The following is a 20,247-nucleotide window of genomic DNA, read 5'->3' as shown; positions in this document are numbered from 1 at the left end:
AGACATCAGGAATGCTGAATGCAGTTAACTCATCCTGCCCACTGAGCAAGAAATGCAAAACTCGGCAGCCAAAGCATGGCAGATTCACTCTTGCTAAAATTGGTTGATGAAATTAAATTCCTAATATAAGTAGCTGATATGCCAGGATATATACTGTAAGAAAATAATCCTACATTAGCCTCCAGCGATGAGCTGGTTGGTTAATAGATCTGTCTCTAATTTCTATAGGCATAAGAGTCTACTCTTTATTCAGCTCATATTCAGGCAGAGCATTTACCAAATCACCGAAATTATTCACCTGTGTAAGTGCTGGTGTGGTCAGGGCCTTCCCTTTAATTTTTTCAGGTACATAAAAGTGCGTTCAAATAAATTTTCCCCCGTTAACCAGTGGTTTGAATTAATTGTCATGCACGTACTTCAGGAGCAAGTTGTTGCTGCGCGGCACACTGCAAATCAGAAATGACAAGTGGCTTGCTCCTGCAAGGTGCTGAAGGCAATAGCTTCCTAACTTGGATTCCTAATGTCCCAGACCCATGACTGCAATTATATATTTGGCCTAGTTTTGAGGAGTGTTAAACTTCTCCACAGGGCAAATTGTTAAATGTCTCCCTTTGGAAAGTAAGCCACAAATACTTTCTTATTTCTGGGATGGGTTTTTAGGTTAAACAAAGTGGAATGCTGAATCACAAACACTTTGTTGTGAAGGTGCATGCATTTTAATCTGCTTTCATAGCCAGCATGCCTGTGGCTCTTCTTTTTGGGAATCTTTCCATGTGCACAGATATGTTTTCTTTTAAGCTGCTTTTCAAGTCCCTGTTCAAGTAAGCAGAGCTGAAGACGACTTACAGCACTCAGTATGTTTTAGAAGTGTTTCAGGCGTATATGAATCAGGATAGCATCTGTTTTTGCAGTGACTGGGATTAAAAAGTGCAAGGGCCCTCAGTCATTGCATTTCAGGATACAAGATGATCACCAGCTGATCAAGAAGAATGCTGCTCTCGAGTTGGTTAGTATTATACAGTGAAGGCCTTCAAGCATCCAGGTCTGCCTGTTGTGGAGACAAGGTGCTGGACCAGGCCGGCCCCTAGTTTATTGACTCAGGTGCATAAGTCTAGCATCGATGGGAAGGAATGAGAGATTAGTTGACTGAGCACTACACTTAGGCTCTCCTCCTCCCTTCTCCCCTTGCTCTTGTCTGTTCAGTGTACAAAGTCTGCAGGAAGTGGGGTATCTCTTAGTGGTCTTGTAGATGACCTGGCCTAGTGCAACCTGCATATGGTTGATACCTTTCAAAGTAACTTAATGCAAGTTGTGACAGGACGATTCTCCCTCCCCCTTTTCTTTTTTTGCAGGTATATTCGCTCAGAGCGCTCTGTCATTCTTATCAACTTCTGCCTGTCCATCATTTCCTCCAATGCTCTCATTCTGATTGGACAAACCCAGACCCGGAATAAGGTAGGAGATTAGTTGGACTTTGTTTGTTTGTTTGCTTTTCCCCGGATTTAGCACTGAAATGATCTATTCAGGCAGCCCTTCCTCTTTTTTTCCTCCATCTGTTAATTAGCTACATGTCAAAGACACGACTAAATGGCAGATTTCAATTTTCTCTCTCGCTCTCTCTTTGATAATTTGTCAGCATCCTCAGGGCTTTGATTAAAACCAATGTGATATTTTTGAATATCTGCCTAGAATTAGCTGGCACATGGCACAGTGAAGAAACATGGTTATTTGCGAGTCTTTAACCATTTTATTTTCCAAAAATTAAAAAGGAAGAGAGCAACTTTCATTATCCAAGCTGCAAGCACTTGTCAGTTGTTAATAAATATAGCTCCAAAGACCACCCTTTTTGGAGCAGGAAGTGTCACCAGACCCACCATACACATTGCAGAGCTGAGACACGGAGAACGTGAGGGACTCGCTGCAGATCACTGTGTGACTCAAGTGGTAAAGGCACGAAGAGAACCTGGATTTTCAAGCCATGTGTATTAATTGCAGAGTACATTCCTTTCCACATTACAGAGCAGGATGGAGAAGAGTGTGTTGCCTGTATGACTTTTCTCCAGCTAAAGCACTTTCAATTTCCCTATTGGCATCTCGAATAACAAATCACTGAATATCATTAGAATTTTTGTGTTGTACATTTTCTGTCTCTTCAAGCGCTCAAACTGTCCAAACTCTGCTAAGCAGAAAACTGAGACAAGAAGTGACTTTCAGCTACGCTTAGTGCTGAAGTCACAATCAGAAGTCAAATTAATTTTAACTTCAATAGTGACCAGTGACTGGCCTGTTCTTTTGAGTCTACCTTGGCGGCCAGAGCATGCTGTCACTTTTAGAAGTGTTTCTGCAGAGAAGCCCCAGGATTTAATGAATCAGAGAGGCTCATTATCCTTTGGTTTCTACAGAGGGCCCTTCAGGTCAGGGCTAGGTTATGTTTTAGAGACAGCTTCACAGCTGCTTGAGTCATATGTGTGTAGAGAAGTGGGGAGAGATGCAGCCAGCCAGCCTTGTACCTATTAAGCAAGTGCCATTCAGAAACTAACTTCACAAAGCAGTGCCGTCTGTCTTTCATGGACAGCATAGTTTCCTTGGGGGAAGAGGTGGAGAAAAGATGAGAAAAGCTCTGCGCTTGCTTTCTCTGGGTGCATTGTCTGAAATCCAAAGAAGTGTGTGTACATAAGTACATGAGGGCTAGCAGCAACCTTTCATAGAAAGAAACGCGATGGGATACTGCACGTGGCAAACCATGGCTGAATCTCCTCTTTGATTCTTTTTCTTCATCCCAGGGAAGGAGGAGGGTGTCTTCACCCTCTCCCACTCCCTTTAGAGTACAGTTATGTGCCTTGGTTTTCCCTTGTGCTTTTTCTCACATTACTCTGGCTGTTCATCAGCAGAGCTGTTAGTGGGGATTCAAAGCTCCCGGCTGCAATTGCATGAGGCAGATTAGCTCTTTGCATATAAATATGCATGAAACACCATAAATAGAAAGGTTTTTCTTGGATTTCCGCTCAGCCATCTAGTAAACAGTCTCTGGCAGGGAACAGAGAGAGAAGAGTATACAGAGAAGAGACCAAGGCTTTCATGGAGTGTAAATTAGGAATTTATTCATATTCAATTATTGATAATGGAGCTTCTTAAAATGTTGGTGATTGATTTATAATTGCAGCTACTCTGGGAGAATTTCTACGGTATTAGTTTCCCTGGAAATGACAAATTCTCCCTTCATTTCCGTCCATGTAACCTCAAAGGCAAGACTCCATGCCTGGATTTGCTAAGCTTTTTGAAGATGAAAGGCCTGAGAAAAGGCTAAATATTACAGTCAGCAATAACATGATACAAAAGAAATCAATGCTTCATGAGCTGGCCATATCTCAAAGGCATGGTTATGTGCTGGAAGGAAACAAATTTCTTCTCTTAGAGAAAAACAAGGGCTAATGGCCTTGACAGACTGACAAGCTCTGCTAGATCTTCCTGCAACAGTTTAAGACATCATATCCCTCTGCTCAGCCCTTTCTGGAGATTACTTTTTTTTCCTTGCTGCAGCAAAGGTAGCAGAAGCAAATATATGCCTGCTCACCAGCTGGCTGAGCTCACAGCCCAATCTCAGGAGTTTAAGTTGAGGCAATGGGCTTTTGAGAAGCTTGAAAGCCAAAGGCTGTGCCCTGAGAGGTGTAGGACCACTGCTCAGTGAATTGCTTTTGTCACCTGCCACCTGTAGGTTGCTTTTCTGGTCCAGTCATGAAATATAGATGTGCTTACTTTTTGCTGTGTTCTCCTTCTCTCTTCTCCTCCCCTTTCCCTCAAAACTACCTCATTAATATCTGCTTAAGTAAAAATGCCTGGAAAATGTAATGTATGTCCCTGGTGGAAAATTGGAAAGCCAAGACTTTCTCTCTCCTTTACAAATTGCTGGTAAAGAGGGCAGAATTTTGTCGGTGGAGAATCAACAAAATAAAATCATCAATATGATTTCTAATATTGGCCAAATTTTTTTTTTCTAAAATTAAAATCTCTTGAATAATATTCCTGAAAGCATCCTGTGTTTGTAACTATTTTACTTAGGCCTACAAACTGATGAATAACACCTTTTTAAATGTGCAAATTATTTTAAATTATCATATTGAGAGGTATTATTTGTACTGAAGTGTCATCCAGAATCTGTTTATAGGCAGAATACCAAGGTTTCTGGTGTCAAATATGAATATGGAACAAAACAGTAGTTCCTGCCTCAAAGATAATACAGTCTTCCTTTTATTCACAACCTCTGATAACATCAGTTTTTCCCAGTGTGTGACCTGAAAGCAAAAAAACACATACACAAAAAAAAGTGTGTGATAGCTCTGTGTTGAAAGATGCTGGTGGATGAAAAAAGAGGAAGGTTCTTTGGCCATAAACCCAAAGTCCACGTTTACTGCTATAACTCAGAGCAGAGAAATTCTGTATTATAACCACTCCCCCGCCATCTGCCCTGAGTACCTTAAGCGATTTTTTCATCCAGAGTCACTTGTAAAATCTGTTTGCTCTCACTTCTCCTTGGCAGCCGTTGGAATTCATTTCCATCATTTTGTTCTTGAATATATTGATTCACGGGGTCAGACTCTCTGATGGTGAAAACTAAGCGCAGGTCTGGTAGAGTTAACAGAGCAGCACCAATTTGCACCAGCAGAAGATCTGGCCTTGCTGAATTAAAAACAAAGAAGAGCTTGTCAGCTTTCCAGTCCATCTCCCTGGCACTACAGGATTGTTCTTCATAGTACATTTGCTAGTACTTTCCCCAGTTTAATTTTAAATGGCTTAAGCTTCCTGCATTTCCCTTGGGAGATTGCTCAGTGGAGTAGTAGAACTCACCATTATGAAATTCCTTCTAACATTTTTTTTATTTTTCCCCCCCTTACTGCTAGTTACACTCTCATGGACGACTCTGCCCCTTTTGTTTTTACAGTCCTTACCAGCCGCTAGCAGTGATGGTTTCACCCAGCTCTCACAGCTTAATTCTTTTACTCTGCAAAGAACAATCCTTTTCTGGCAGGGACACAGTCTAAATTACCTTCCTCTGATTTCATTTCTATAGTTCTGTTGCCAATAACACGGTGCTTACAAACCTTTTGAGCTGAGATTAGTATAAGGTTTAATAACTGATCTGTCCTCTCTGAAAGGATTGTGACATTGTTTTTGATAGTTTGGAAAATGAGTGTGTCTCGCGGAGGTCAAGAAAACAACGCTTTTGATTTGGATAGGGCATGGGTTCAAGCATCAGTTCAGCAAAATTGTTAACCATGGGCTTATCTTTAAGCTTATGCTAAAATGCGGTTGATTTCCATGAAGTACTTACGTTTAAAGCAAATGCTTTAGTCCTTTGCCAGGTCAAAGCTTGCAGGGGAGAATGTCTCCTCCTGGAATGTCTTTTCGTTTTCTGATTCCTGTGATCTTTCCTTCCAGAACCTGACTTGGAAGCAGCTCCCTTTGCCTGCTGCTGTCCTCTGAGTTGCTCTCTCCGCCTGCTGCTCTTCTCACGTGTCCTCCTTTCCTCCTATCTCCAGGTGATATGCACGCTGGTGGCAGCTTTCTTGCACTTCTTCTTCCTCTCCTCTTTCTGCTGGGTGCTGACAGAGGCCTGGCAGTCCTACATGGCAGTGACGGGCAGGTTACGGAACCGCATCATCCGCAAGCGTTTCTTGTGTCTCGGATGGGGTGAGGATCGTGGGTCTGGGAATTCGCCCCCCTGGGGAAACCGCTTTCCCCCTCTAATGTGTCTTTTTGCCAGAGCTGGGGAGGCAGGGAGAGTCCATGCCGGAAGAGGGACTGATACGCTGTGAAAGAATTTGTAGAGCATGATATCTCAAGAGGCGGTTACAGCCCTTTTGGGGGAATCGAGAAGGGCTAAAATGGTTAAAAATGCCTTGAGCAAAGCTCAGTCTTAAGGAGTTCTACCTCTGTCCAGTCCATCCCAAGGTCACAGAGAACAGATGAGGCAAAAGGGGGTTGAATTTTCAAAAAGTTTGAGTGTGCGCTAGGAGGTTTCCTTGCTTTTGCTCTCTTTCTTGCTTTCTCTTTTTCTCTCTCTCTGTCTCCTTCAATGTGAAACCTGGAGCGAAGCAAGCTCTGAAATTCTGTCTCCATGGCAGCAGGGGCTCTGATAGACAAATAAACTATTAGACTGGTGCAGATGTTTGTAACTCATTTTTCTCCCTCTGCCTCTTCCATATGTTTAATTTATCAGCCTTAAATGGTGCATTCTGTAGTAGAAAACAAATACAAACCCATAACCTAGACTTTCAAAGCAATAAAAGCTTGAATTTGAAAAGAGCAACTGAACAAAAAGTTGCTCAAAAGCAAGTAGGCAAAAAACAGAAAGAAAGAGAGAGAGAGAAAGCACTGTGCTTCTAAGCTGTATTAGTGACTCATTTTACTACTGAAGTCAAGCATTTTACCCCAGGCAAGATATTTCTGATGCTTTATGAAGGGCCTTGATGTGATTAGTCCTGACACATCAAGAACCATCCTCGTTCCAGCACCTGCACTCTAGGGTAAAGCAGTTTCTGTGTCCTCCTGATCATTTCGCAGCCTACTTCATTCTACCTGTCCTGAGTAACCCGACCTGATTAACCCATTAGTGCTTGGTGCTAAACGGATTTATTGCTTTCTAGTGACTGCACTGTGACGAGAAAACGCTCCACAGCCTAAGGAGGGTAAGATAGGCCTGCTAAAATCAGCACAGTAACAGCCCAAGTAGGCCATTTCGGGCCAGATTCTGCTGTGAGACGCATTCTTGCGACACCCATTGTTCGGGAATGGAAAATACACATGCGTAATCAAAGTCATATCATTTAGCGCTAAGTAGCCATGCAAATATGCCTCTCTTTCCCTGCTGATTCTGCTATAATAGAACAGTTAAATAGTTCCCCTCACTTTACAGGCAGAAGGGATTTGTTTTCCTGAAAAACTGAAGAATGCGTCGTCTTTGGATTTATGGCACAGTATCTGTGCTTCAGAATGAATTCTCACTCATATTTTTTCTTCAACTTATAACTGAAAACAAAATAAATCACAGTATTGAAATATGATGTTTGTGTATAGCACAAGAACCTGACCACTTACACGCAAAGCACGGGCAGCATAGTCTGCGTGTGCGTGTGTGTGCTTGTGCAAATGTTTATACACAAACACTGTGTTACTCAAGTAACTTCAGGGATATGGAATACAATAGACTAATAGCTCTTCTAGGTGAAAAAAAGGGGGGGTTTCATTCTGACTTGTAAATGCTGGGACAAATAGCCATATTAGCCAAGAGAATTTTGGACAGACAACATTTACAGCTGTAATCTGTAGAGATTAAAATATATATATATATATATGTATATATATATATGTAGAAGCATAATTTCATCTGCTACTAAAATGTACTAATCTCTGAGCTAGGATATGCTGGTTGATAAATGATGCATAATAACAACTTAGAATAGAATAGGACAAGAAGTGAAGAAGAACACTCCAGCCTATTAAGGCAGCACGGGAATTTCAGATATTCAGCGCACTCTTAGACTTTAACAGTAGACTGGAATTAATGACCCCCTCTAAGAGAAAAGAAGCAGAAAATATGTGTTAGGGAGCATAATCTCAAATAATTAGCACAATTCACTTTGTAATGAATTGATTCTTCCCCTTCTCCTCCTTTATGCATTAAACATTCTTCTAAGCCCTTGTTCTAGATTTCTTTGCCAAATTCTCAGCTGCTGTCAGTTGTCGTTTCAATGAAGCTACAATGGTTTCTATTAGCAATGAGTTTTATCCCCTGTTTTCTGTTCTCTTGGGTTTGCAGCTTTGCCTCTCCAGAAAAAGGATTGTAGAGTTTGTAGTAATTAAAAATATTTTAAATTATTTACAACAGAAGGATGAACTATTCCCTAGAAACAATTCAATCATCACATTAGTCCATGGAAAGAAGAAATCATTTTGTCATTCTTTATTTGACCATGTCATGGTTTCTACTATTGGATTTTTTACGCTGCCATAGCTCAGGCTCTGAGTGGGTCTTCAGTTTTTTGTAACAGTTATGGGTCTTAGCGGTTGTTATTAGTGAGTAACCTTTTTTAATGGAACCTGATGAGCACATGATCTGATTCTCCTGCTGGACTGGAATAACAAAACTCTTAGAGTCAGGTTTCTGACACATTTATTTGGAATTGTGAATGTAAAATTCACTTTTTGCAAAAAACGCTCAAACTTTGTCAGTGATTATGTGGTTGTGTGGCATGACTCACTGGCTAGAAGGCTGGTCTAAAACACCTACAGTATATTAAATAAATCAATTAGAAACAACTTTTTTTCAAATAATTGAAAAATAGGTTAAAAGTTTTGTGGAAATGTTTGGAATTTTTTTTTTTTTTGATAGGATGGTGGAAACTAAAGAAAACCCCCATAAGAATCGTCATTGAAATTTCGTATCTGAAGAAGTATTAGTTTCTGACAGCTGTATAAAAATTCAAGCAGCTGTTTGCCAATATACTTTTCCAGTGTACTCATCCAACTGTGATTAGACACTGAGGTTACAGCTCTCTGCCAGGCAGACTAGCACAGTACCCCTCATTGCCGTGCTCGTTGGCTTGACTACCGTGGTGTAGCTAGCACCTTTGGTAAATGGAGCTTGTACAGCTCCTTTCTCTGTACAGGCTGGGACTCCTACCCAGACTCCATGCAAGCCAACCCCGGAGAGCTGACAAGATCACAGCCTGAGTATGTGTTTCTGCATAATTATCACATCTAAGAGAAGTGCTTTGCGAAGAACGAATTACTGATTTTGGCAGAGTCCTACACAACTTTTATCTTTCACAGGACCTCTTGCATCACACTATACTCTTGAAAAAGCCCTTTCACATATGGCTTCTCAGTGTGCTTGCCAGAGGCAGCAATGAGATGCCGTATTGATGGTATTGCACTGAACACCATGCAGGTGATATGTCCAGGATGCCCAGAATACATCCAGCTGGGGTGTGGGGGAGGCTCACCCAGAGAGGCAATAGTAAATTAAGAGAAAACATAAGAGACATCTTTTAAAACCATTGCCTGTGGATTGTGAGCTGATCGAAAGTGAGCTGTGCTTGGGGATCTTCTTTGGGAGGAGAAACACTTTCCTTTACGATGATGATCAAATGCTTTCTATTCCAGCCAATTTGGCGCTATACCTTCAGGCTGGCTGCTGGTCCTCGCTGTTGTTCAGTCCTATGACGATTTGTATTGCCAAGTGACCGCTGTGTTTAAGCTACCAGCAGGGTTATTGACTGGATGTTCTTTCTGTACTTCCCTCCAAACTACAATACTTTTGCAGCCACCTGATATGACCTCTGCAGCACAAGAATTAGGGTCTTGTCAAGCAATGCTAATCCTAGCTGGCTACTGATCCTGCTAATCCTTAATGAGCCATCTTTAGCATTGAGATGGCTTACTTCATGCTGTCACGAGGAGGAAGTCTATAAAAAGCCACATGGAGACCTCTGTAGCTGAAGAACCAGATGTTACTATCCGATACTCAGGCAATTCTTTATGGAAAGGGGAGAGCAGGGATGGGGACAGTGAACCAGAAAAGCACCCAGTCTCCTTTGTAGATCCTTGAGCAGTTTATCATTGCAGGGATAGGAAGGATGAAAAGATTATCAGCAGGACACAGCATCTTTTGCCTCTAGGCTGCTAGTCCAGATTGTGCCTAGGCATTTAACGGCCCACCCTTTTCAGTACCTTTTATGAAGTTGCTCTGAGTTTCAGGCCTGCACTTCGCAATAGCCAGCAGATTTTCTTCTGCACTCTTCCCTCACTTTTATGGGAGCTCCTAGCGTTAAGATCAAGGACCTAGCTTTGCTCCGTATGCACCTGAAATGCCACTTCACGCTGGCACTGTTAGCTTATGACACCCTCAAAATAAATTGTCTGTGCCTTGTGCACCATGGGCTTAAAAGGGGACTAATATGCCCATTATTTTCAACAGTCATAATGAAATGTGTCCTCTTAAGGGCTGCTGACTTCTCTTGATCTATTCCCCTTTGGGACACAAGAAGGGAACAGGTCTCTTTTTACAGCTGGCAACAAAATAAGTATTCTGGTTTGCAGGAAGACCTGCCGTTCTGATGCTCTTTTTCATTGTGCTGCAGAGGGACCTTCTCTGTTATAGATCGTGGCCAAGTACTTAGGAGACCTGTTTATGATAGGGGAAACTCAGGTTCTGATTCCAGCTCTATCTCATCTGGGGTGACATTTGAAACTGGGTTGTTCGTATATTATGTTAAAAGCAAACATAGTCCTTAATCTTTGGCTTCCTAGCTCTTTGGGTTGGGCTGTGACTGGACATTCCACCTTTCAGTAGACACTCTGATATTCTTGACCAGCCCATGTCCCTAAGAATAAAATGAACATATTTTATGCATCCACACGCATTGTCAGTCCCCACAGAACTGGTGAGTCCACAGCAGAATATGAGCTTATTACAGCTGCAGGCTGATGATTTACTCCTTTAGCTGAGGTAACAAGGGTTCATACTTTTGGCTCTAAAGGTCCTGAATTCAATCTCTGCCAAAGACCCAGGCTGGGACAGATGGTGCTAGAATAACACTGGGCGGAATGGAATATATCAAGTGACTGAGTGGGAGCAGACCTACACATATGCTGAAATGACCAATTTTCTTTTGTTTCATTTTCATAGGGCTCCCTGCCTTGGTGGTTGCCATTTCCGTGGGATTTACTAAAGCCAAGGGGTACGGCACCGTGAACTAGTGAGTAAAGGGACTCTTCTTTTTTATTCTTCCTATCTCACCCACTCACAGGAACAAACATAGGAAGCTAAGTTCTCAGCATGCTGTCCATGGTAAAGGGAGGCAAGAAGGATGGGAAGGGAAGGAGCCATCCTGCCTCCTCAAACCATCAGCTGCCAGTTCAGATCTGGAAGCTCTACACGTTCTTTCTTTTTGTCTGAATGCTTGGGTGAAACTTGAGGAGAGCAAAGTCCACAGAGCCAGGGCTTATTATTGGAATGGGAGCAGCCTGTTAGCTCAGTTCAGCTGAACAAGGAGGAGATTTTCACATGGAGATATGAGCACAATAGTCAGTAGCATGGTTTGGATTTATCTGTATTTGCTTCTGAAGCACACCTCCTGAAATACCATCAGGGACAAGATGCTGGCTGAAGTTGGATTACTACTCTGTTTATTCCCTTAAAGATAATTTCTAAGGGACTGGTTAATTTAACTGTTGTGAGTATGAAACCAGTTGGAAGAAAATCTTTTAGGGGAAAATGTGGAAGATTTAAAGTTTAGGGTGTTTAAAAATGAAAAATGTCTTTTGTGCTTATCTGTTAAATGATCTGGTTGATTGGACCCAGGTTTTCAAAAAAGCTCAGCTCAGGTTTAAGCACCAGAATGAAGATGAATTTTTCAAACCAAGTTTTTAAAAACAGTCTGAATTTGCCTGTTTGCCAAATCTCACATTGGAAGCAGCTCAGGATCTGCCTTTAAGAACTTCTTTTATCTAATGGGGGAAGAAAGGCAGAGTGGAAAAAGCAGAATAAGACTGTGGAGAGGGAAAAAAGGCATTAAGGCAAGGCTGGAATCACTCAGATCTGAGCATTACTGCAACTTAAAAGTAAAGGAAAGTGTTATTCAATGTGTTGTGAAAAAGATAGATTAACAATTTTATGCACAGTGGCAGCCAAAGGATAGCATTATGTAGCAATAAAACAGGCTCTTCCTTACCCAAAACCATCCTTCTCCAGAGCCTCACTAGTTCGGTGACCTGTATAACACATGAACAGCCTCCAAGAGAAATGCTGGAGATACTGCCAGCAACAGATGAGGGTTAGATAGGCCCGCTGAAAAAATGTCATGTGGAATCCCTCATTCTAAATTTCTAACCAAAGAGAGGCAAAGTCTGGCCTTTCCTACCGTATTCTGCCCACCCACCACCAGATTGTCCAGGGTTTGCACTTTGAGTGCAATAGAGTGTTAAAACAGCACAGCAGCATTCTCCGTTGGCTTTGTATAAGTATAAATTACTGTACAATACACAGGGCTTAGAAAGTTGGGCCTGTTAAATACAAATTCATAGGCTACAATTCCCGAAGCCTGTGTCAGCCTCAGGATGCCTTGGTTGTACCTGTCCTGACTCAGTTGCCTTAGCTCAGGTGACTTGGCTTCAGTGTGTCCTGGCAAAGAGGGATCCGGTGCTTGTTGAATGACTGAGAAGGGGATACAGAGCCTGGCTTTCAAGAGTTTTAATGAGATCTCGAATGCCCTTTAGCCTTTCTGCAGGTCTGATACCTTTGTGGCTTTCCCCAGTGCAAATCCACCGGAGCATTTCATAATGAGCAGGCGTTGGGGGAATAGGAGGAGGCCCTCTATATTTCTACTCCCTTTCGTGTTCATGCTTAGGCACCAGGACTGGTGTGAATTGGTGCGAAAAGCTCGGTAGTTCCCTCCCTTTTATGCTTAAGGACCAGATTTTTACGGTCAATGTTGACCACACAAAGGAGCCTCAGGGGGAAGAGGGAAAACATGCAGAATAGCATTCTCTGCCTCACTGCCCTGGACCACTCCGTGCCAATATCTCTCTGCCCTGGAGCAAAGCCCTCCCAGACTGCAGCAAAAAGGGTGTCAACACATAACAAAACCTGCCTGACTCCCACTTTGCTCTCGGAGTGGCACACCGGCGAGGTAGCCAACAGGCTGCGCTGACTTTCCGTCATTCCCAGGGGCCACTTAACCAGACCGGCTCTCCTCCCTTTGCTGCTAATCCCCTGACTCCTTTCAGCCCTTTAGTCTCTGTCGCTCCTTGCATCCTGGGGCTGGATGCTGCCTGCCTCGCTGCCCAGCGGGTTGACTGGCTGCCTGCCACCGCTTGAGCTGGCTGCTTGGGGGATGGCAGGGGCTCCTTTGCTCCCAGCGGGAGCAGCAGCCTGAACGACACTATTTCCTAGCTCTGTTGTCAGGGTGCTTGTCACAGAAGTAGCAGGGGGCCTTCCCGGCGATTTCGGTTCAGTCCTTCTTTGGTTCACTTTAATGCTGTAGCCCTGTGTGTGGTAAAGCTGGAGAGTCCCAGCTAAGTCGTCAGAGGAGCAACAGTTCATCTGCAAGCACGGAGAGCCCGTCTTGGTGCCAGTGGTGTTAACTGGGCTATGCTGTTATTTTCTGACTTGAAAAGAGCATGGTCAGACTCAAAAGCAGCAGAGGACTGAAAGTGCTGAACTTTTTCCCTGCAGATTCCTGCCAGCGTGCCAAGGGACACGCACTCGCACACGCGCTCTCTCCGTGCGTGCACCCGCACACGTTCCGGGCGCTCAACGCACGCGCATCCTTTGCCAGCCCTCGTGCACACCCCTCCGCAGAGGTGCTTTCCCTGCTCACCCAAGGGCACGCTCGTTCTGTCGTGCTCCGGTGCTGCCCGTCCCTTTCCCTAGCCAGCCTGTCTATCCCCCTGTCCCTGCAGGCCTGGATGGTTCATCAGACTTGTCTGCAGCAGGTGTTTGCCGGCTGAACAAGATACTTAGTGAATTCACACCCGTGCTCTCAGTCTTCTTCCGATGGAAAAAAATCCCCCTGAGGTGTGCTGTGTCATTTACGCCACAGTTTGCAGAGCACATGCCCTGACCGCGCAAGAAGTAGCCTCCGGTCAGACATTCATAATGCTGCCATCTTGTTGCGATTCCCGCTGTTTGGTTTACTGAGAGCTAGAGCTAATTAACACCAGCCCAGCACTGCAGAGCTGCATAAATATAGCTAACTTACTTACAGTCACGGACTCGAGCCGGCGTTTCTGCCCAGCACTGCCCCGAGCAGGAAGGATGTCCCAGCAGGTGCTTGTTAAGCTGTCCCTAACCCAACTGCATGCTGCGAGGGGAAAGCACGCTCACGCTGCTCTGCGAGGCCAATGGTGTGGCTGCCTCGTGAGCAGACCGACACCTGCCGATCGCTGCGCTCTCCCGAGCAGCTCCCTGAACTCCTAACAGGGGTTTTGGCAAGCCTCTCGGGAGAACGTGCCAAGACACCTTGGCAGGAGCCGGTTGCCAGTAAACATCTGCTCAGGCTCGGAGAGAAGAGGGAAAGGAGCACGAGCGTATCTCATGACTCGCTCTGCGGAGTCAGAGTCTTTACCACCTTCAACCACACGCTCGCAACGATGTCCACACCTGCGGCCACCGGTTGCTGTGGCATGTCACAGACGCATGCTCTGATCCTGGTGCCACAGGAGCCACTGTCTGTGCTTCAGTCCTTTGATAAAATAGTGCTAAGCATCACTGTAAAGAGAGCTAAATATTGCTGCATTTTAAAATGTGAAACAAAGAATAATAATGTGCAGCAGTATAGGCAGGTGCCCAAACAGGCTGCAGTGCAGGGACAACATTCAGGCTTATCCCTCCCTGCTTTCCTCTTCAAGAGGCATAAAAACCCTCTTAAATTTATGTGTGAGGAGGCCCTGGGTTTCACCTCTCCTCTGTAGCAGCAGCTGTGACAGAGCAATAAGTTCAGAGCTAAACTCCAAAACTTGAGTGCGTTAGACAGAGAGGCTAGACTTAATACTGTCTAGTGTTAAAACAAATGAACACAAAACAGACCTGGGTCTAAGCTAGTCCCAGGGTGTTGATTTCTGACGATTGAAGGAGTCTGTGAGTTTGTTGCAGGGCTTGCTGGAGCCCAGAACCCGCTTAAACTTTGTGTCTAGTTAGTATAGCACAGCGCATTTCAAATGGCCAGGGGCAGACTTTCAAGGTATGAAGTTTCCATCTTGCAAAAGGAAAGAAAAGACATTAGCAACAACACATCCCTGCCTGTGAAATGGTGTCCTTCTCTTAGAGTCGCGTGGTTTCTGATAACTCATCCAGCATTTAGTTTTATTCCAGGCAATTTCCTGTCCATACATCACCTCCTTTATTTTTTCCCCTAAGTGTTAGGGTAGAATGTATAGCTGTAGCAAGGGACAAGAGCTGACGTGATAAACCACAAGGGACTTAACAGTGTCTTTCAAAACTTCTTCCAGCCCCGTAATTTCAGGATCCTAACAGTAGTGTATTAGCACCAGCTGGTTTTCTCCCAGCAGCAGGCATTAGGACAAAGCAAGGTTGTATGTGTAGTTGAGCATGGGACCTGGCACTCAGCATCAGCTTTTTTCTCACTCCACTCTCAGTGACATGAAAAGCATGACATCCATCTATGGGGCATAGACACTGGAGCGTTTTGGGGATGGCTGCAGCTGTTGAAGACATTGCCGCACTTTTCTTGGAGGCGCAAGCTCTAAGAGCAGAGGTGGTGAAAGGGATAGTGTGTGAAATGCATGCTGTGTCTTGGTGTCATATTGACTGAAACTGTCATCTGCAGTGAAAGTCAAGCTGGCAAACTGCAGTGAAGCAGCTTAAGGGAGGGACCTCCAACAGGGAAAGAAGGTTGCAAGCAGTTCAATGTAGGAGCAGCTTCAGCTTTGACAGGTGGCCTTCCTGGACACCTTTGTCTTGTCTTCTGTTTGTACAAAGCTTCATGGGACAAAGCTATTCTATGCTGGTGAAACACAGCTGAACTGCAATGTGGAGGCCTGTCCCAGTAAGACATGGAAGCAGTCTAAGAGCTGGCCGGGTCTCAGAAGTCAGAGACTGCCCCAAGCATGCCAAGACTGGATATAGCTGAGCAGGGCCACCAAGTCCTAAGATGACATGGGAGAAAGAGATTCAAATTAAAAATTAAATATGTACTTCAGGGTTTGGACTGTATCCCCTTTCTTTTCTGCATAGCAGTTCCCCAGCAGCCATTTAGGCAGAGGCTTTTACTGCTCAGGATGCTTCTGGAGTGCTTCAAACTATCCATGTACAGTGAGTGGAGGAGGACAGGAAGGATTTTTCCTTTTTCATACCTGAACAGCATTTGAAAAGAGATTTTGCAGTTGTTTGGAGAGCTGCTAGGGGAAGGTACAGGCTGTCCTTCCAGTCTCAAAGAGAGTCTTTAAAAGTAGCAGAGATCTACAGGACCAGCCACTGCTCACATCCTTGTGTTAGACTGAACGCCTGAATAGTGAGTGTCCTAGCGAGTACTCCGGGGACTGGACCTCTAAAGCTTGACAAATTGCCTCCTAAAGCTTGAAGTAAACAATTGAGGTTGTGTTACTGGTAGCTGGGAATTCATAACCTTCCCCATGAGAGAGCTTGTAAGAAGAGTTGTCTTAGAGCAATGCCAGGACACAGCAAATTCCCTATGGATATCCCTGTAGTCTCTTTAGCCTGCTGATGTTTCTCAGTGCTTAGAGGGGACAGAGGTCACTGTCTTACTTTGTGTCATTGAGTCAGGGCTTCTGTCACTCACAGGTATCTCAGCAGCTGTTACGTTAATCTGTGAATTAATCCTGGTGAGACAGCTCTGAATCCCAGCTGTAGACTTTGTCATAGGAGTATGTTGACTATTGCACTGGGGCTGTTTAATTTTGCACACAACTGCGGCGAGAGCTGTTGCCAGCTACCTAGCAGAGCTGTACTGTGTGGGGTAAGCAAGAAGGTCTTGGTGGAAGACAGCTTTTTGCAAGACCAAGACCAAAAGGCCTCCATCTCACATCAGGGCCATGGGAGATCCAGAAAAGGATCAGACCTTGTAAAGAGGTCTTTGGTGTTGAATGAAGAGCTGCTGTCAAGCTGTTTGGAGATGATAGTCTAGAACTGCCGAGCATTGTTAAACAACTCACTTCCCTTCCAGTGGTAGCTCCATTTAAGAGATCTATAAAGAGAACCCTTTGCAAGTACTGGGGAATCTTTTATTAAAATGCAAATATTTCCATGCCTTGTAGGGATGAGGTTAAAAGCATCTACACTATACTAATATAATATGATATACTAATATATCGCTGGAGTTTGCTGTCGCTTCCTCTTTTCAGATATCACTTCACACTTTCTCTTTCCCTGCTGTCAGCCACCACCTCTGACAGCTTTGTAAGGAAATGCTTCGATTAAGCTCTGTAATACAGAGGTCAGGCAGTCAGAAAGGATGAAGGCCAGTGCTTGGTGATGTGTGAATTTCCCTTCGGAAAGCCTGACGCTCCAAGGGGGAGAGGGGCTGCCGGGGATCTAACGGGAACGAAAGCCCTTGTCATTCTGAATCCTCATTGCTAATTGAGTACAGGACGCAAAGCTGTCAGCTCCATCATTCAAAGATATTCCTCGTTCTGTGCTGCAGCAGTGAGTGGTTAAACAGATCGCTGCACTCCCCTCACTCTCAGAGTTGTTCTTCAATTCAACTTGTCATTTTGCTCAGTGGTTGAAAGAGACCCTGGGAAAACTGGTCTCAAAATGAGGGTTGAGTGTAGGACTAAAAAGTTTGGGGAAGGATTGGAATTTGAGAACTTATCTTATTCCCCCTGCTCTTTCCTTGCATTCAGGGAGACTCTCAATCGTTGCAGCCCTCCAAAGCATCATTCTTATTCCCTTCCTCCCCCAACTGCTTATTTGTTTTATTATTACAGTTGCTCAAATAGTTTCTGATGGAGCAACTTGCTATCAAAAGGAAATCAGAACAGATTAAATTAACACGTTACAGCTTTAATTTAGAAATAAACAAGATGAAGGCCATGGATAAAAACAGAATGTCCTGTTTTCAATTTTCAGTTTCAGATACTTTTTTTTCTCCCCAAATGTTCTGTATTTTAGGGTGAAAAGTAACATTTTTTACAAGTCAGAATTGATACAAAAGCATTTGAGGCTGATCAACAAAACTGAAATGTTTCCAAGAAGGTTTTGTTTCCTGGGAGACTCTGAAAGGCAGTACTTGGTTTCAGAAGGAAAACATATTGCTGAGAGTACAGGCGCATAAATGAATTACTGCAGGGTTAGCAGGGTTAAGGACTTTGAGAAGGTCCTCGTTCCATTGTGGTTGCCTACTCTTACCCTGTGGTAAATACATGGTAGTTTACTGTTGAAACAGGATTACTCCATCTCACATTTTCTCCAGGGTACTGCGATGTCAAAGCATGTGCACTGGAACTTTCTGTGGAGTTGCCAACATGGTGTGAATTCACATCCTCACTTGCCCTGAAGTATCTAATTTATGGGCCCATGCTCTGAGCTGCTGAATTCTTCGTGAAATGGAAATTTCAAGTCCAGCACTGCTGTAACTCTTCATGGTTGTCCTTATGGTCAAACCTAAAAATCCCAATTGACTATTCAGACAGCCCCTGGTACTTAGCTCTAAGGATGGGTGCTGGATGACGTTTCCCCTACTTTTCTCTGCTTGTTTTTTTTTTTACACCAGGCTTGTCTGTATAGAGATGTTAGTGTGCAGTAAGTTTGCATGTGAATGGACAGTGCAGTAGGAACTCCAGGGAGACACCTGGAGGTTATTCATACCATTTACATGAGAAGTGGGATTCATCTCCCCTGTGATGTCTCCATCTGGGCTGGGTGGCCAGACTACTTGAATAGTGAAGATTTGGTCAAAGCAATCAACGGAGTTCAGGGTTTGATTCATCTCACTGAATGTAGATGCCTCGTCCTGGACTCCCTTGACTGGGTCTCCACTGACTAGAAATGTCACCTAGGGTGACTGGTTCAGTGAGAGGCACTGGTAGACACCAATGTTTAGTGAGAAGAGTCCCACCTCAGGCTGTGTAGGCACATATCTAAACTGTAATTCAAACTTTCAGAGTTAAGGAGGCAAAGTTTCTCACATAGTTAATGGAGAAAAGAGAAGACCTGTTCAGGTTGCATGTTGTGAAGGAGAAGCAATAAGCCGATTGCAGGAGAAATACCACACGCGTCACGTTCAGCTCATTCGTTAAGAACATCCGCTTTGTGAATTCCCACTTCGCTGTTGTGTTGCATTTCCCCACATCAGCAAGCCCATAGGGAGTAGCCAGAGACAGAGAGCAAAAATACACTTCAGTCCTGGACCTAAGGCCCGGGCAGGGTAACTGATTAGCAAGTGAACAAGGGAGAATTTCCACTGTTTTTGCTCTGAGTGAACAGGACAAGAGCACGGTCTTGCCTTCAAACTAACGTAACTATTTCCAGGACCTGGTCTGAAGCAGAGCATCGTCATGAATTTTGCATGTATTCATTCCCCTGTAAACAACCAAACACTGCTCTGCAGACACACCCCCAGGCAACTAAGTCTGTGTGTAATTTCTGGAGGAACAGGGAGCAAAATTTGCTTGCTGTAAGGTGTCAGACTCTTCTTTGCTGTGGGGTATCTCCTCCAGAGATGAACTCTACAAAAAGAAGAAACAAAACATGTGCCTGTTTGTCAGTGATGCTAGCCACTGGGTAACTTTCTTTTCCCTCTTCATTTTCCAGCTGCTGGCTGTCATTAGAGGGAGGTCTTCTCTACGCCTTCGTGGGACCTGCGGCTGCTGTTGTTTTGGTATTTGAGCTTGGCTGAAAGCATTTTTTTTCTTTTTATTGTATAGGACTTGCCTCGTTCGTTCAATCCAAGAATGTCCCTCTCTATTTCCATTCATTCTTTTAATAACCTTCCCCTTCAGGAGAAAAGAGCAAAGTGTTAGAAACCAGCAAGGTACTCCTTTGGGATGGGTTTGATTCTGAAATATAATATGCCTCAGCTCTCAGCCTTCTGCCTCTGTGCTCTCTGGAGTCCCCTAGACATCTAGTTAATGCTTTACCTTGTTTTTGCTCTATCTGGATGGAAATGCACGATGATGGTGGAAAACTCTGACATTAACTCCTTCAAAAACTGCTGTTCCTGGTTGATCTCAGACCAAGCTGTACCTCCACAGCCAGCATTTATTCCTGGTCTGTCCCAGATGGCGAGTGCATGTGAGAAGCTTTCTGTTTTGCAGGTGAAATGAAGCTCTTCAAATCAGTGCTGAAGGGGTCTTGTGTGGCTCTAAACAAATCACATTTACTTCTAGCTCAAAGAGACAGCACGGTTAAAGCGGACATTCCCAAACTCTGTCTCACCACTTCATGGACTGGGTGATGGGAGTCCATTCTCCTGTCCCCTCTGCCTTGGCTGCAACACAGCACCAAAGCCTGTCTCTACCAGTTATTACCTGAGTTGGAGGTGTCCCTGAAGTGATGACATACCTTTCATGAAGCTTCCTTGCTGTTGAAGCTTCACTGACCATGAGAAATCTTGACAGTCAGACAGGGTTCAAGGAATTTGAGAACTGCTGATCCTCTAGGAAATCCCTCCTTCAGCGATTTCAGACAAGTTTAACGCTGTGTTCTAGCCCCCATATGTAAGTGACAGCCTGCACTTACTTTCCAGCCCAGTGCTTTGCCCAGCGAAG

General features: G+C 44.2%; 1 protein-coding gene across 1 annotated transcript in view; it reads left to right on the top strand.

The window, feature by feature from the left end:
- Positions 1-20,247, top strand: part of ADGRB1 (adhesion G protein-coupled receptor B1) — a 206,502-nt gene that overhangs the window by 143,051 nt on the left and 43,204 nt on the right. The window contains exons 19-22 of the mRNA XM_067290107.1: positions 1,353-1,455; positions 5,538-5,688; positions 10,688-10,757; positions 19,292-19,358. Of these exons, the coding sequence (XP_067146208.1) occupies positions 1,353-1,455; positions 5,538-5,688; positions 10,688-10,757; positions 19,292-19,358 (391 nt within the window). The remainder of the gene's footprint in view (positions 1-1,352; positions 1,456-5,537; positions 5,689-10,687; positions 10,758-19,291; positions 19,359-20,247) is intronic.

This window comes from Apteryx mantelli, chromosome 2, assembly GCF_036417845.1.
Source record: "Apteryx mantelli isolate bAptMan1 chromosome 2, bAptMan1.hap1, whole genome shotgun sequence".
In the NCBI taxonomy this organism is placed as follows: domain Eukaryota; kingdom Metazoa; phylum Chordata; class Aves; order Apterygiformes; family Apterygidae; genus Apteryx; species Apteryx mantelli.
Note: the sequence above shows the minus strand (reverse complement) of the source record. Positions and strands in the feature narration are given on the sequence as shown.